The following is a 16,989-nucleotide window of genomic DNA, read 5'->3' as shown; positions in this document are numbered from 1 at the left end:
CCCTTGTTCTGTGACTCTACTCGCGCAAAAACGGTTCTTCGAAGAAAAAAGAGAGTCAAGTTGCCGTGACTCACTTTTTACTCTCTTTTTTAGAGTGTAGGAGCTCTAAATAACGTTAATAGGCACTTTTCTAGGCTAGTTCTAGTTCTTAGTTTTGAGTTCTGGTTAAGATGAGCTCGCCAGCAGAACTTGATGAACTGTGCATTTTGACGTAGAATGGCTCGCTACTTCAAGTTGGCCAGCCGAACGGGGTGGTCGCGCAAGCATACAACTCGGATCCAGACAGACGAGACAGAGTTGCCGCCAATGTAGTTCTCGAGGCCGTTTCGGCCAATAGTCGAGACTTTCTTTACTCAATACCTCATAAGGAATAGTTTAGGTCTCTGAATATATGCATGGATGAAAATTCTGCCATAGCTTTTAAAAATACTCAAGCATATTTTGAAATTATATATATTGATCATGACGTGTTTATAGCTCTTGCTATCACTTCCAGTTCTTAGAGTGCACAAAAGCTAAGCTTTAGTATCGGCTACCGTTACTCCGAAAGAGCCGCTTCCGTAGATGCGAATCCTTTCGTGACCTCTCAATGTTGCCAGACTGCTTTACGGGCAAAAGGAAGGTAAAAAACGGCAACACGGCGCTGTTAGCCATCTATATTACCCATTTATTAGGTCATTCAGTAAGTTGAGTGCACGTATAATGTTGTGGAAACCCTTAAAAAAGAAGGATGCACATTTTACCAACCTTAATTTCCATCATTTCTTCACCTTAATTAGGATGCTAAACATATTCATCACGAATTTGTATGAGTGGATCAGGGCATAGATTTTCCTAGTACCAGCGACTAGATGCTGCAGCGTCTAGTGGCTGGTACTAGGAATATATATATATATATATATATATATATATATATATATATATATATATATATATATATATATATATATATATATGTGTGTGTGTGTGTGTGTGTGTGTGTGCATGTGCGTGCGTGTGTGCGAGTGTCAGCTATTGTACTCTGATGAAGGCTGGTCCCCCAGCCGAAATATTGAGTAAATACAACTTACTTCCAAAAGTTTCGTCGTCTGTTTCCTGCATATGTTACGTCGGGTCCTGCGTGCCGACCTTCGAAGAAACCCATATACATATATATATATAGTCACCATGAGTCTTTAGGATGGCTCCTTTTCCCATGGGGGGCGATTGCAGCCACATCGCCAGTCGTCCAGGTGGCGCGAGCCTCCCGGACAACGATATATATATATATATATATATATATATATATATATATATATATATATATATATATATATATATATATATATATATATATATATATATATGTCCGGCCGCCGGTGTGACGGCGGCCAGACCTGTAGACAGCGCGCACGTTGAAATCTTGCAACCCCAAAGCCCAGCGACCTAATCGACCTGAGGGGTCCTACAACGTGGACAGCCAACAAACTGCATGGTAGTCTGTAATCCCATCGATGGGGCGGCCATAGAGGTAGGTTCGATATTTAGATTATGCCTATAGTGCCTAGATTATGGCCAAACATTTCTTCTTCGTAACGGGATAATTCTTCTCGGCTGTGGTGAGGGTGCGGCTTCCGTATTCAACCATGTACTCGTCGAATCCAGATTGGCGCTGCGCGAGCGCTGTGCCGAGTCCAACACCACTGGCGTCGCTGTGTACTTCGGTCGGAGCTGTCGGGTCGAAGTGACGCAGTATAAGTGGCGAGGTCAGTAGACGACGCAACTCTTGGAAGGCATCGTCACAGGTGGACGACCAGGCGTAATTGTTCAAGTCGCTCCGTAGAAGCTGATTCAAAGGAGTGGTGATGGACGAAAAATTCCAAATGAAGCGGCAAAAGTAAGAATACAGGCCAAGGTAGCTGTGAAGTTCTCTTACGGAGGAAGGTTTGGGGAAATCAGCAACCCGCCGTGGTTGCTCAGTGGCTGTGGTGTTCGGCTGCTGAGCACGAGTTCGCGGGATCGAATCCCGTCCGCGGCGGCCGTATTTCGATGGGGGCGAAATGCGAAACACCTGTGTACTTACATTTAGGAGCACGTTAAAGAACCCCAGGTGGTCGAAATAGCCGGAGTCCTCCACTACGGCGTGCCTCATAATCAGAAAGTGGTTTTGGCACGTAAACACCATATTTTTTTTTAATCAGCAACTGCACGGAGCTTGGCGGCGTGAGCGAGAATAGCGTGTTTAGATAATACATGCCCAAGGATGGTGAGCTGACTTACGCCAAAGTGGCATTTCTTCAGGTTGAGCTGAAGGCCGGCGGCGGTTAGGCGCTGTAACAATTCCTCCAGCCTAATGAGACGGGTGGGAAAAACAGGCGAAAAAAATAAGTACATCATCTCATACATATCTGAAAGCTGAATGACGCCGCACTTGAGCATGTCAGCTACTTGGTCATCGATAACACGGCGCTCTGCCGCGGATACAAGATATGGTCTTTATCGCAGTGGCGCACTGGTACCCGTGTCGATGCGATGACAAACAGTTGACGTGCGGCGCAAGGGAACATGCGGGCAGTCGAAAGACGAACGGAACTTGTCGAGAAGGCGTAGAAGCTGGGCGCGTTGAGAAACAGTCAACGTGTCGGCGATGGAGCTATGTAAAACATCCGGCGAAGTCGGCTCCTGCGTGGGGTTACAGGTCACTCCGGCCCCCTCATGAGTGGCGATGGTATCAGTTGGCATGTCAATGATGGCAGCAGTGTCGACACACTGGGCACGGCCAACGCATTCCCCACGAAGCAAAGTGAGAGGACCGGACAATCGGCTGGCGAAGAGAAGTCTGCTGACGCCGGCATGAACGTCCAAAAGAGCGAAAGGCAGCGGGGAACATTTGCGACGAGCTAAAATTGTAGATGGCGTAAAAAGTGCGCTGGCATCAGCAACAATGTTGGATGACACTGTGGCAAGGGCACACGAGTGCGGGGGAATAGTAACGTCTTCGGCAACAAATACTTTATCGTCAGGGTCACGAGCGTCAAGGAGTGGATCATGACACAGCTTTTGAAATTCCACCTCAGCACGAGAACAGTCGATGACGGCATTATTAGCGGAAAGGAAGTCGCAGCCGAAAATGAGATCGTGGGAACAAGAACACTGGACCAAAAATTCGAGGATGTGGAGGAGCCTTTCCAAGGGTGCTGCTTTATGATGCGAGTGGGAGCGAAGTCACGAGGTATTCGCCATATTTTGCAGGATTTATTTATCAGTCAGAAAAAATAGTACGCTATCAGTGTCACTGAAAATACCGCAGTTAGATGTCCCATGGCTGTGCCTACAAATCCCTCATTGACACTTTGGTAATTATGATAGTACGTCACAAGTCAGAGAATTGATTACATGTGCCTAATAAATCTCTAAGCAATAGGTTTTCTCCAAGTAACGCACTATTTTTTTTAATTTTGTTGTATGATAGTTGATTTGGACACCCTGTATATATTTATGACCTCTACATGCAAATGACGATATTTTCTACTTTAATAAAAAGTTGTAATTTATGAAAATTATTTGTTAATGAGTTGTTAGCTTTGCTAACTGGAAAGAGAAGGGACACTGAGACACATATCATTCACGTGCATTTCATGCGCCAAAAATAAAACATGGCCGAAGGAAACACTACAGTCTGCAGATTTTTTTTCTCAGAATCGAGAAAGCACGCCGTGTTTTGAATAGAGGTGAACATACAGCAGCATATTCATTCTCTGGACATAAGCTATCCATACCTTTAGAAATAATTGTTAATTGGCTACCTCGTTCTCTTTATATATATCATAAACTATGTCCTGTGTATATATTTAATTACATTATGTATGTGCATGGTGTTTACATTGGAAATTTAAAAGGATGTTGAAGTGAGAAAACACGGGTGACTCAGCCGCCGCTGGTACTTCTAATGCGCTTTCTCTCATATTGTCAGGATTTGTAGAAATAAAGCAAAATATGAATTAAAATCCGTGCATTCCCGCGCCAACAATGATGCAGTAGCTGTTAGCCACAATAAAGGTTTAAGTGAGAAGGTTGAGGCAAGTCAAAAGAAACCTCAAATGATGTGGGTGACAGAACTCTGACCATGACACGTTAGGTTGGTGGGGGGTAGGCATTGGCATTGCCAGGGGGGCTGAGCCCCCCCGTAGTCGACGCCTATGTTGTATATGCTAAGATTTCACTGGGAAGCTATATCACCCTAGTAGGGCTGTGTTAATTGCTACAAGCTGAACCATCAATAATGTAGCTTCTTAAGCTTACTAGTTTTCCTAATTAGATATATTTTGTACCACGCATATCACTAACTGAAAGTTGATAAGATTTTAGTAGCATACGTGGCAAGCTTTTACTGCCATTTAATTAATAACTGGGATGAAGTGTTTTAAGTCATAACCATCAAGGGAAAAAAATTTAAACTTTTCGCGGTCTGACAATTTTTTTTCAGCAAGGATTGAGGAGACCGAGAGGCTCGATTTTTAGTTAGTTACAACTACATGACATCCAACAGATAATGAATTCAGGCAAACCATACGGGAGTTCTCTTAATTGAATTCCAGAAATAACGAAAATAGAAATTAAAGTGGTGTATTAGTCAATTTGCTGTCATTGTCAGTCGAGCCCACATGTTCCGCATTATGCGACTGTGATATGAAGCGGCGACCATCTCCCCTTCGCCCACAACAAATGTCTTGGGAATTTGTGCATGTGTAATAAATCGAACCCTGTAGATATATTTGAACCGCTCTGATTCTTGTCGATAATTTCTCTCGTCTTAATGTCACGAGGTGTCATACGAGAGTTAATTGGCCCGAAAGCTGCTTTTGAAGCAGATCACATAACGCGGGTGTATATCATGTTCCACATCCGCCGTAATGGCTGAGAGTGAGCGGCGCCGGCTAACACTAGGAAGTAGAAGCCTATATAGGCGGGTAACAATGTAGTCTTGCCTGTACGTTCCGCACAGCCGGTTGGCGCACTCCTGAAGACCGACTAGGTGAACAAAACTTTCGACAAGTTGCTTCACATCCTTGGACGGCACACCGCGCAGCCGAGCGAACAGGTCGAGGAACTCGAAGGCCGTCAGGCTTTCGAGCAGCCCGCCGTACTGCATACAATAGCCTAGCCTCGACTGCCACTGCAAGGAACAGAACAGTCGACAAGATCGTGAGACCTGCCATCGCACAACGGCCCACATGCCGCCTCACGCGCATGCGTGACGCAGCTCAGGCTAGGTCACCATTCTTTAGCCCTGCAGAGGAAAGGGAACATTGCTAATTCCTCTTGGCTTATTCTCATACACAAAACAACATTTAGTCGACCGAGTAAGAGAACAAATTTTAAAAGGCACGAGCAATATTCATGATCGCCAAGAACTACGACCCAGGTAGTTGGCGTCCGCGTTTCCACTTTGGTCTCTTTGCGCCCGCGACTTCTGCGCCTTCCATAAGCACGAGCCATATGCAGCTGATACCAACGTGCACGAGAATTCGCGGTAAACTTGACAGTATTGAGATTTCGATATCAACCAAACACTCACTTCTTACTCATGTGTAATGTAACAAGGTCTTTAAAGATCAATAAGATTATGCAAATAAAAGTGAAAACAGCTGTTGCGTATGTTTCAGTTGAACCACACGCAAACGTTCAGGTTGAATGAGTCAAAAAGTTATAAGGGGTAATCAGTTGTGCTACAATATAACTCAAACAGCGCAGATAAAACGTCGATCAGCGTGTGGATTTCTGGATCGGCTGAGCCACTTGGGACCACTATACTCCCCTACGTCCATACGCTTCGCCTGGGGAACAATGAACCCTTGCTGTCCATCCAGTGCGCCGAAAAATTTCGTATCTCTAGAACGGGACGAGAAAGGCCAGGTTGTGTTTGCCTCGCTTTATTGTCCCGTTATATGGGCTGCTTTTGATTAAGAAAGATGTACCAGCTAGCCTAAAACCAAACTCTTCGAAAGGTTCGTGGCGTTGTGCGGGACAGGGTATGACAAAGCCGCGCTATGACAAAACCGCGAGGAAGACGTATCTTCGCAGAGAGAGAGAGAGAGAGATAGAGAGAGAGAGTGGCACGAGGTGCCTTCGAAGGAAGGTCACTTTTTCACACCATTGAATTTATTCTTAGGAGCACACTTTTGCATTATGATGTAACAGCACCAGTAAATAGGTCGTCCCATGCCTTACTGTCGTCGACTATAGAGCAGGCATTACCAGTCGCGGCTCTCTGGAGAGAACAAGGTCTCCCATGTAGGCCTCGCCGCTCGTGGGTGGCAGCAGTGCGGTGAGCATCTGAAAGGTGCTCGTCTTCCCAGAGCCGTTGACCCCGAGCAGTCCAAAGCATTGCTGCGACGGGACGCCAAACGACAGGCCACGCACGGCACGTAGGGAGCCGTACCTGCGCCACGGGTGGAGATTAAAGGAGCGCAGATACGCGTCGAGCGGGCGATGTTTTTTTTTTAACTCTTGGGTAGCAGACAGCATCTAGGGGAGCATAACAACGACCGACACATGCGCCATCCTGTCTGCTGAAATTTAACAAGGTTTGATGTCCGTGGCACCATTCCAGATTTCAAGATTTTCGCCAGCAGGGGCCGATATTTTTCTAGTGGTGTAAATCAGGAGTACACGCGACGTCACTGAGCTTGCGCGAAACGCCAAAAAAGCGTTGGCGATAAGCGACTCATCCGTCGCCTGCTCCATTTCACACGTGCGCTCGTCTTCTTCGACGCCAGAGGCGGGACACGTGCACTTGCGACACCCCGCCGCGGGTATCTGCAAACACGGGTGCAGCCGGTGTGAAAATGGCACCGCCATCTCTACCATCACATTCTTTTGCTCGTAAGGACGCTGTTTTTATGATGAAAAACTGTACGAGTCGGAAACGGAAGCCGCGTTTCATTTGAAGAATGTAAAGAGAAAAAAAATTGCCTCTTACGCAGCTCCTGTCAGTCTTATTTCGTGAAAGCATCCGTCGCAACCTCGCAAACCTTATGCTATACTACACTTAGCTTCTGAAATTGGTGAATACGCTCTTTTAAATTTGCCTTGGCATTTGAAACTCATTTTTACGCTTGTTTGACTTGAATTAACGTTGTGCTGAGGTTGTTGATGATAACCTTATGCGTTGTTCTAAGGGACTGAGAACCTGCTGGTGGACGAGTTGGTTATGCATGATTACACTCCAAGGGAGGCAATGACACTAAACTGTTTCTTCTTCGGTGGCCCTAAATATCTGGTTTTTGAAAATGTCTTCGAGCAATGGACTTAAATCAACAGTGCGCTCGTCGAGTTCACTGTAGGAGAGTCGTATTTTTGACAATGTGGACGCGTACGCAGGCACAAAATACCAATGTTGGGTCACATTATGTGGGAGTTTCCTAAGGATAAAATTTCCAGTTCACATTAGGATGTTAACACCCAGAGCCTTGTGGGAATGACGATATTAGGTTAAATAAATACCATTCAGTGGGCCTATTTATCTTTATTGCTGTTCTGGCAAGTGTTGCGAGACAACGTGCACGCAGGTTTCCCAGACTACGGAGGAGTTTCCGGCAAATCCGATGGCAGCTATCATCGTAAGCACGCAGGCAGAAAGCAAGAGCATTGTGCCAAAAAAGAAATAATATTATTCTCAACATAAGCGAAGCATTGCTTTTCGTCTTTGGCTAACAGCAACCTGACGGCATGCAATCTACGCTCCCTAGCGCCGACTTAATTACCCTCACCTCCTTATTTTATTCTGGCCCGGAATTGCACATGCTCTCCCCCCTCTCCATTCTTGTTCCCCCTCTACATTGACCCTCTAAAGATTCCTTCTCTCGATGTACTAACAACGACCAAGACATCGAAACCTGTGCGACTAAGTAACAAAACTTCGATTTAAACAAACGAAATTTCAATGGATTGAACGCGCTATAGTCCAAAACCCATCTCGACTCCAGCGAACACGCAAAGGCGTGGAATCTCCACTGTTTTGTGGCGATAAGCGTTACAAGCACTTTTTTGCAAAGTGAAATAAACCACTATGGGGGCCCTTGTCGACGCATAGAAGTTTTCTTGCCCATCAGTCCATTGATTTACGCGTGTTGACTACAAAGACATGTGCGGCGCACCATCTTTAAGCTTACACTGAAGTTAGTCTGCGAGATATATGTTACTGAATCTTCATTTTCACCGGAGATGGCGCCCTCTCGTGGCACACGAAAAATTCGCGTACGACAAACACACGTGCTCCGAGCGCACGGTCACACGCCGCCATTCGGTGAGCGGTAACTACACATTTGATCCGTATCCGCTGGGCATAATTGCTTGAAGACGTTTAGGTATTTCAGGGAATCTAAATTGGGAAGCATGATTTAGGAACACCATTCAGATTTGGTAATTGGAGCCGCATGGCAGAAATAAAGATGAAGCCCCATTTAGAACAGTTACTGAACTACCTGCACAAGGCAGTACGGTAGTGGGCAGGGGCATCGCAGATGGCTGTTTTAAAGAAACGTACATCCGCAACAATATGCAGTGAGCGTAGCGAAAATAGGCTAAAATATATGCTATTACGAGTGTGGCATGTGCCTGACATCTATACAGGCGTAGGCATCGTGGAACTGAGAGGCAGGCGTAGTAACTGGCGCCCACCGCCAATACCTTGTGGGGGAAGTACACGAGCGTGTCTCTACTTCAGCTTCAGGCGCCAGCTAGGTTTTATTGCGATAGCAATCATATGGGCACTCCAGGCCACGGTGTAAGCCACGGTGTAAGAGTAGTGCTCCAGGCGCATTTCTGCCGTAACCGTCGCCGTGAGGTTTCGTATAAAGTCTAAGGGTAGAAAAGCTGTCGGCGCACGCCTTATGCTGTATGTGCGAGTGAAAGAGTGCGAGGGTGAGCCGGCGAACGCGGTTCAATCTTGCGTACGCGAGCGAGGAACGCGGCCCGGACGCGTGCCCACTAGTTCCGCGCACGAGGCAGGGAGGTCAGGCGAGAGAGGAACAGCGTTCTTCTCAGGCGGCTGCTAGGGCGCCTCAATGTCCACCTCGCCCACCACTCCGTCCAGACAAAGCCACGTTTCTTCTAGGTGGCTTTGGCTCAACCCTGGTCGGTCATCTAGCAGTCCTCACCCAACACATCTCTGACGTGCTGGGTAAGCACCGGCAGCAGAATGTTAGTTGCATGGAGTGGTAGAGCGAGCCAGCCCGTCCATGACAGTGGCTTGATCTTAGTGGGAATAGTTGAAAGGGCTGACTGCAGTTTGGGTTGAGTGTGAGGGCAATGCCATAGACTATGCCATTCCAAGGAGTTCGAGCATTTTGGTGGCCCAGGAACGCCTTGAATACAGTGACGGAAAAGAGGACTCACTATTGATCTTGTTTGAAGTCTTCGGAGAATAGCGCTGTCTTCTCGCGAGAGGTTAGCAGGAGGAGCAATAAAGGCGACGGCGTTGGCGCGAAGTTCCTTTAAAAGTGATGTGCGATCCTTGTGCAAAATCTTTCTGTGTTCCCCTGGATGAAATTCTGATGGACATAGGCACAGGGGACCCGGAAATATAACTACGTGGGTGAACTCAAGAGCTTGAGAGTTCCCCCCAAGCCTTGGTGCCCAGGCATCCATAGCAAGGTAACACAGAGCGAAGGGTGTGCATTCAAGTGTCATTGAAGTAGGCTGTGTATATGCTCAGGTAGGAAGTTGTCGCGAAACATGCTGTATGCAGCTTGGCTATCGGTGCAAATAAAGATGCGTTGAGTAGGATGATGAGGCCGGGTGACTCCTTCGAGAATAGCAAGAGCCTCTGCATCGGATGTGTCGGGGACTCCTATGTGTGCGTTTACATGCTCATAGTCAGGGCCGACTACTGCAGTTAGACATCTGCCCCCTGAGTAACTAGTGTCCGTATAATAACACGTAGTATCTGGTAGTGGGTTTTCCCTATTTACTCGTTTGACTAACTGTGTGGCCGCATATATTGTGGTATGGTAGGACCATGAATGTGGATAGTGAGTCACATGGTGGTGAATGCAGTGGTGGAAAAGGGGGTAGGGCACCAGTCTGGTATCCTTGATGTTCGCGCAGTTTGCGCCCTTGTGGGGATGTTTAAAGACTTTGAATTTGCTCTTGTCTGCAAATTCTGATGCGTTCATCAAGTCTGTTGAAAATCCCAGTGGCGGCCACAAGGTTGTTTGCAGCAAATCGAGATACTCCTAAACCTAATCTGATATATTTGCGGAGCGCTGCTTCTAAGTTGGAGTGCTGGGTCTTGGTGAGAGAACGATATGGAAACTGGTAGAGCACACGGGAGTAGAGAACCGCTTCAATAATCTTTCGAAGTTCTTGCCCCTTTAGTCTTCTGCGTTTACGTGTTACTCTAGATAGCATGCGGTACATCTGGTTTAGTTGTCGGATTGTTTTTTCCAACCATACTTCGGCTCTCCCATCATCCTGAAGGACGAAGCCCAGTATTTCTATGTTAGATCGGCGCGGTATGTGAGCGTGTTCCATATGGAGACTGATGCTTTGGCGCAGCTCTTCCGCGCAGTGGCCTATTTCATTAGTTATTATTAAGTACACAGATTTTGTTGGAGAACACTTAAGCCCAATACCGTTAACGTATTCGTGAATCGTATCTAGGCCTGACTGTATGGTGTGCTCCTGTAATATCGTCTGCATAAATATTGTGTTTGAGTAGTGCAATGGAAGAGAGCCGGGTCGGCAGATAGAGCAAAGCAATATTGAAGAGAGTGGGTGATAGGACTGAGCCTTGAGGGACTCCTAAACTAAGACGCTATGGCGCTGAAAGCTCTCCATTGATTTGAATTTGTATAGCGCGATCGGTAAGAATATTTTTAATATAATTGTAGAGGCGGGCGCCGGTTCGTAAGGTCAAGTGGTTCTTGAGGATTGCGGAGTGTTTCACGTAGTCGAACGCCTTGTGTATATCAACACATGCGATTACTCTGGTTTGCACGAGACTATGATCTCGATACACATCTTCTGAGATACGAAGCATGGTACCGGGAGTGCTAACATGTGATCTAAAGCCTGTCATTGTGTAAGGAAAAGCACTGTTGTTTTCTAAGTGCCAGTTGAGACGGTTAAGGGCCATGCGTTCCATCAGTTTGCTTACACACGACGTGAAAGATATTGTCACGTGGTGGTGACGTTGAATAACACAGTAGCAATACTGTGAACGAAGAAACTAACTTTTATTGGGCGAACCTGTGCCCACAAAATAAGCTACACCTATAGCACAACGATAGCGGCGAACACGGTCGGCGATCGTCGAAAATCAGATCAGCGGGTCAAGCGCGTAAGTTATTATAGAGCAGTCGTCGAATGTTCCCGACTAATCGTCTTCGAGAGAGTTCTACACCATTCGCGTCAGCCGATGAAATCAGGTAACACAAGGTTTGGCGAGAACAGACAGCGCATAGAAGCATCGATAACTTTCCAGAAACTTTGGATACATGCAGGCGCATCCCACGCTGTGCGATAACATTTGTTAGGCGGCGAAACGTGGTCGCCCCATAAAGATAAGTACACGTGTCAGTACCCCCTCTCAAAAAGCATCGACCCGATACTACAAGCAAACGAAAGTAATAAACAGGAACACCCGTAGCAAAGAAACAACACAATATGGAAATTCGTCAGCGTGCGTTAAACGCCTTAACACGCACCTCGTGGACCACTTCTGATCGTGCGCGGCGCCGCTGTAAATGCGAAATGCCGTCTGGCACGACCTCATAGTTCAGTGCGCCAATACGTCGATCGACCTTGTAGAGTCCGAAATAGCGTCGAAGTAGTTTCTCACTGAGTCCTCGTCGGCGTATCGGGGTCCAAACCCAAACACGGTCACCGAGCTGGTACTGGACGAAGCGTCAGCGGAGGTTGTAGTGTCGGCTGTCGGTACGCTGGTGGTTCTCGATCCGTAGGCGGGCGAGCTGTCGGGCTTCTTCGGCGCGCTGGAGGTAGGTAGCGACGTCAAGATTCTCCTCGTCAGTGACGTGCGGTAGCATGGCGTCGAGCGTCGTCGTCGGGTTCCTGCCGTAAACCAGCTTAAACGGCGTGATCTCTGTTGTTTCTTGCACCGCCGTGTTGTAAGCAAAGGTTACGTACGGCAGAACCGCGTCCCACGTCTTGTGCTCGACGTAGACGTACATTGCTAGCATGTCGGCGAGGGTCTTGTTGAGGCTCTCCGTGAGACCATTCGTCTGCTGGTGTTAGGCAGTTTTCCTCCTGTGGCTTGTCTGGCTGTATTGCAGAATGGCTTGGGTGAGCTCTGCTGTAAGAGCCCTTCCCCTGTCGGTGATGAGGACTTTTGGAGCACCATGTCGCAGCAGGATGTTTTCGACAAAGAATATCGCCCCTTCGGCTGCGCTGCCTTTCGGTAGAGCTTTAGTTTGAGCGAAGCGGGTGGCATAGTCCGTCGCCACGACGATCCACTTACTTCCGGAAGCTGATGTCGGAAACGGTCCCAACAAGTCCATCCCGATTTGCTGAAAAGGTCGGTAAGGAGACTTGATCGGCTGTAGTAATCCCGCTGGCCTTGTCGGTGGTGTCTTGCGTCGCTGACAGTCGCGGCATGTCTTGACGTAACGGGCAACATCGGCGGTTATGCGCAGCCAGCAATACCTTTCTTGTATCCTCGATAGCGTCCGGAAGAAACCGAGGTGCCCAGTGGTCGGATCGTCATTTAGGGCGTGCAGTACTTCTGGACGCAGCGCCGACGGAACAAAAAGGTAGTTGGCGTGGACTGGTGAGAAGTTCTTCGTCACGATTAGGTTTTTTTGAAGCGTGAAAGAAGATAATCCGCGCTTAAATGCCCTAGGGACAACGTCGGTGTGCCCTTCCAGATACTCAACGAGGCCTTTTAGCTTCGGGTCTGCTCGTTGCTGTTCAGCGAAGTCTTCCGCGCATATTATTCCAAGGAAGGCGTCGTCATCCTTATCATCTTGCGGCGGCGGGTTAATGGGAGCGCGTGATAGGCAATCGGCATCTGAATGTTTTCGTCCGGGCTTATAGGTTACAGTGATGTCGTATTCTTGTAGCCTGAGGCTCCACAGCGCCAGCCGTCCTGAAGGGTCCTTTAAGTTAGCTAGCCAACACACCGCGTGATGGTCGCTGACGACTTTGAATGGCCTGCCACATATGTACGGGCGGAATTTCCTGTTGCCCAAATGATGGCGAGGCATTCCTTTTCAGTAGTAGAATAACTGCCTTCCACTTTTGACACCGACCGGCTAGCATAAGATATGAGCCGTTCATGGCTGTCTTTCTTCTGGACTAGGACGGCACCGGGACCTAGGCTACCGGCGTCAGTGTGGATTTCGGTATCGGCGTCTTTCCTCGAAATGTGCAATTACCGGCGGCGACTGCATGCGTCGTTTTAGTTCTTGAAATGCGTCGGCCTGCGGCGTTTGTCACTTGAGCTCGACGTAAGATTTGGTTAGATGCGTTAGCGGCTCAGCGGTGCGTAAGAAGTCCTTGACAAAGCGCCTGTAGTAGGCACACATGCCAAGGAATCTACGAGCTGCCTTCTTGTCGGTGGGCTGCGGAAACTTTGCGATGGCACCTGTTTTCTGCGGGTCGGGGCGTACTCCGGATTTGCTGATGACGTGGCCTAGGAACAGAAGCTCATCGTAAGCGAAGCGGCACTTTTCCGGCTTCAGAGTGAGCCCTGATGATTTGATGGCCGCTAATACTGTCGCAAGCCACCTAAGGTGGTTGTAAAAATTTGTGGCGAAGAGAACGACGTCATCCAAGTAAACAAGACACGTCTGCACGTCTGCCACTTCAATCCTGCTATTACCGTGTCCATGACGCGCTGGAACGTTGCAGGCGCCGAGCACAGTCCGAATGGCATGACGTTGAAATCGTAGAGGCCGTCTGGCGTGATGAAGGTGGTCTTTTCGCGATCTCTCTCGTCGACTTCTATTTGCCAGTAGCCAGATTTGAGGTCCATCGACGAGAAGTATTTAGCGTTGCAAAGCCGATCCAATGCGATGTCTATCCGTGAAAGGGCGTATACGTCCTTCTTCGTGATCTTGTTCAGTCGACAATAATCGACGCAGAAGCGTAGGGTTCCGTCCTTTTTCTTCACCAAGACAGCAGGAGATGCCCACCAGCTTTTCGACGGCTGGATGATGTCGTCGAGCAGCATTTCGTCGATATGTTGCCTAATAGCTTCACGTTCTCGCGTCGAAACTCGGTAAGGGCTCTGGCGGAGTGGTCGAGCGCACTCTTCGGTTACGATGTGATGCTTTGCAACTGGTGTTTGTGGAATCCTTGATGACGTCGAAAAGCACACTGTGTATCAACGGAGAAGACTTCTGAGCTGTTGCTGCTTGCTCATGGGGAGACTTGTATTTACGTCGAAGTCTGGTTCGCGGACTATGGTCGGCGGGGTAGATGCGGCAGAACCTGAGAGGACAAAGGCATTGCGCGTTTCTAGAATTTCCTCCATGTACGCGAATGTCGTGCCCTTGCTGATGTACTTGAACTCTTGGCTGAAGTGGGTTACTATCACTTCCGCTTTGGCTCCGTGGAGTCGAGCGAAATCTTTTGCGACGCAAATTCCACGGTCGAGTAGTAGATTCTGGTCGCCCTCGATGACGCTCTGTACGTCAGTGGGTGTTTCGGTGCCGAGAGAAATAACAATGCTGGAGCGCGGCGGGATGCTCACTTTATTTTCGAGCACACTTAAGGTGTGGTGACCACGAAGGCTCTCCGATGGTATCGCTTGATCTTGCGAAAGCGTTATCGATTTCGACTTCAGGTCGATGATTGCGCCGTGTTGGTTCAGGAAGTCCATGGCAATAATGTCGTCTCGTGAGCACTGTTGGAGGATAACGAAGGTGGCAGCGTTAGTCCGGTCATGAATGGTAATTCTTGCCGTGCAGATTCCAGTCGGCGTAATGAGGTGTCCTCCAGCGGTCCGAATTTGGGGGCCCTCCCATGCAGTCTTAACCTTCTTCAACTGGGCGGCGATGTGTCCACTCATTACAGAGTAATCGGCCCCTGTGTCGACTAAGGCAGTGACTGCGTGGCCGTCGAGAAGCACGTCGAGGTCGGTGGTTCTTTGTCTGGCGTTGCAGTTGGGTCTTGGCGTCGGATCACGGCTGCGTAGTGTTGAACTGAAGCTGGAACGTCCCGTCGTCACGTCCTCTTTCGTCCGTGCAGTCTTGGCTTCTTGACTTCGTCGGGACGGCGGCGTGTCGTCATTAGGTCGTCGAGATGGTTTCTTCGTCGTCTTCGTAGGTGGCGGAGGATCTTGGTCAGTTCGACGAACAGCAACCGCACCTCCACCGGTTGCTGCTTTTAGTTTTCCGGATATGGGCTCGCAGACCGGCCCCGGGCTGGGCCAGTCTATGGAAGGTGCTGCGGCGAGAGGTAGCGGCCTGGTGACTGCGAAAGGGACGGTCGTCGAGGGCTCCATGAGCAGTGGCGAGGTAGCCGGCGATGTCACGTGGGCGTTCTCCAAGCTGTGGATGCGGCGCGTTGACGGCGAACCCTCTCAGTCCCAAGTCGCGGTATGGGCATCGGCGATACATATGGCCGGCTTCTCCGCAGTGATAGCAGAGCGGGCAGTGGCCGGGGGCTCGCCAAATGTCCGTCTTATTCGTGTGGGTGCACTGGGCGACAGGTAGGCGTGCTGGCGGCGGCGGCGGCGGACGACGGAATTGCGGCGTTACAGGGCGCTGGCGCGGTCGCGGAGGAGGACTTGATGGCGTGCGACGGCGGCGTAGGTCATCGCTCCTGGATGGGGCTGCGGTAACTGAGGTGGCACCTCAGGAACTCTAAGCGATCACTGAACCTCATCTTTCACAATGTCGGCGATCGAGGCCACCTGAGGCTGCGACGAAGGCAGGACCTTGCGCAGTTCTTCACGCACAATGGCCCTGATGGTCTCTTGCAGGTCGTCGCAACCCAGTCCTTGGATGGCGTACTGCGGCGTGAGCCCCTCGCGGTTATATTGTAGCACTGTTCTATGAAGCACATTAAACACACTGCTTTATTGTGGCCGAACTTGTGCCCGGAAACTCAATATGAAGCATTCACACACTTTAAAAAAAGAGTTAACATGAGCGTATTCCACACTCAACCGCGTCTCTCCACCGAACGCACTTTTCACGTGCCTCGAAGGCCAAGAGCCAGGCCGTGGCTTCTCATCGGACGGCAGACTCGGACGCTGCCGTGAGCGCATGCACGGGAGACACGCGCTGTATCGCCATGTGCGAAGCGTTGCTGGAGCTCTTCTAATGGCGATGCGACGAGTAATGGGTTTTAGCGATGAGACGCTTGGAAAGGTGCCTCACGAGAGTACTCGTAACTGGCATATGGAGAGCTCTCTGCGGCATTAGTCCCCCTCCGGAAACGAGACATCCAAACACGGGTCCTGGCACGAGCTGAAGACTCCATCGTGAAGCACAACCTGGAAGCCTACGTAGCTTATCCTCCCTTATCCCTTACCCCTTCTAATAATAAAGGTGACACTCACTCACTCCGAAAACGCATCGTCCCGATGCCTATGAAACACATTTATCCATAGATGTGTTTTCATTGCCTGTCGTAGTAAGGCTTCATGCGGACTACGTGTACGACCTCCGCATGAATCTGCCGCTTTGTGTCGCTCTGGCTCATGAGGGATGACTTCGTAATTCAGATCACCTACTCGGCGAATAACTTCGCAAGGTCTAAAGTATCGGCGAAGCAGTTTTTCACATAGTCCGCGACGACGCACTGGTGTCCATACCCACACTTTGTCGCCCTGGTGGTACCGAAATTCTCTGCGGCGCAGGTTGTAGTAGCTTGTGTCCCTACGTTGTTGCTGGCGGATACGGAACCATACCAACTGCCGGGCTTCTTCAGCTCGTTGCAGGAAGTCGTCGACGTCGTACGGGTTGTTGTCATCATCTACCGGCAACATAGCATCCAGTGTGGTTGTTGCTGTGCGGCCATAGACCAGTTGGAATGGAG

The 16,989-nt window shown here is 49.1% G+C and overlaps 1 protein-coding gene across 1 annotated transcript in view; it reads right to left on the bottom strand.

The window, feature by feature from the left end:
* Positions 1-16,989, bottom strand: part of LOC135916812 (phospholipid-transporting ATPase ABCA3-like) — a 420,918-nt gene that overhangs the window by 92,465 nt on the left and 311,464 nt on the right. Inside the window, exons 17-18 of the mRNA XM_065450250.2 lie at positions 6,238-6,421; positions 4,968-5,155 (exon numbers count right to left, since the gene is read on the bottom strand). Of these exons, the coding sequence (XP_065306322.1) occupies positions 4,968-5,155; positions 6,238-6,421 (372 nt within the window). The remainder of the gene's footprint in view (positions 1-4,967; positions 5,156-6,237; positions 6,422-16,989) is intronic.

The sequence above is a fragment of the Dermacentor albipictus genome, chromosome 1 (genome assembly GCF_038994185.2).
Source record: "Dermacentor albipictus isolate Rhodes 1998 colony chromosome 1, USDA_Dalb.pri_finalv2, whole genome shotgun sequence".
Taxonomy (NCBI): Eukaryota; Metazoa; Arthropoda; class Arachnida; order Ixodida; family Ixodidae; genus Dermacentor; species Dermacentor albipictus.
The sequence above is the reverse complement of the archived record's forward strand: the minus strand, read 5'-3'. Positions and strand labels throughout refer to the sequence as shown.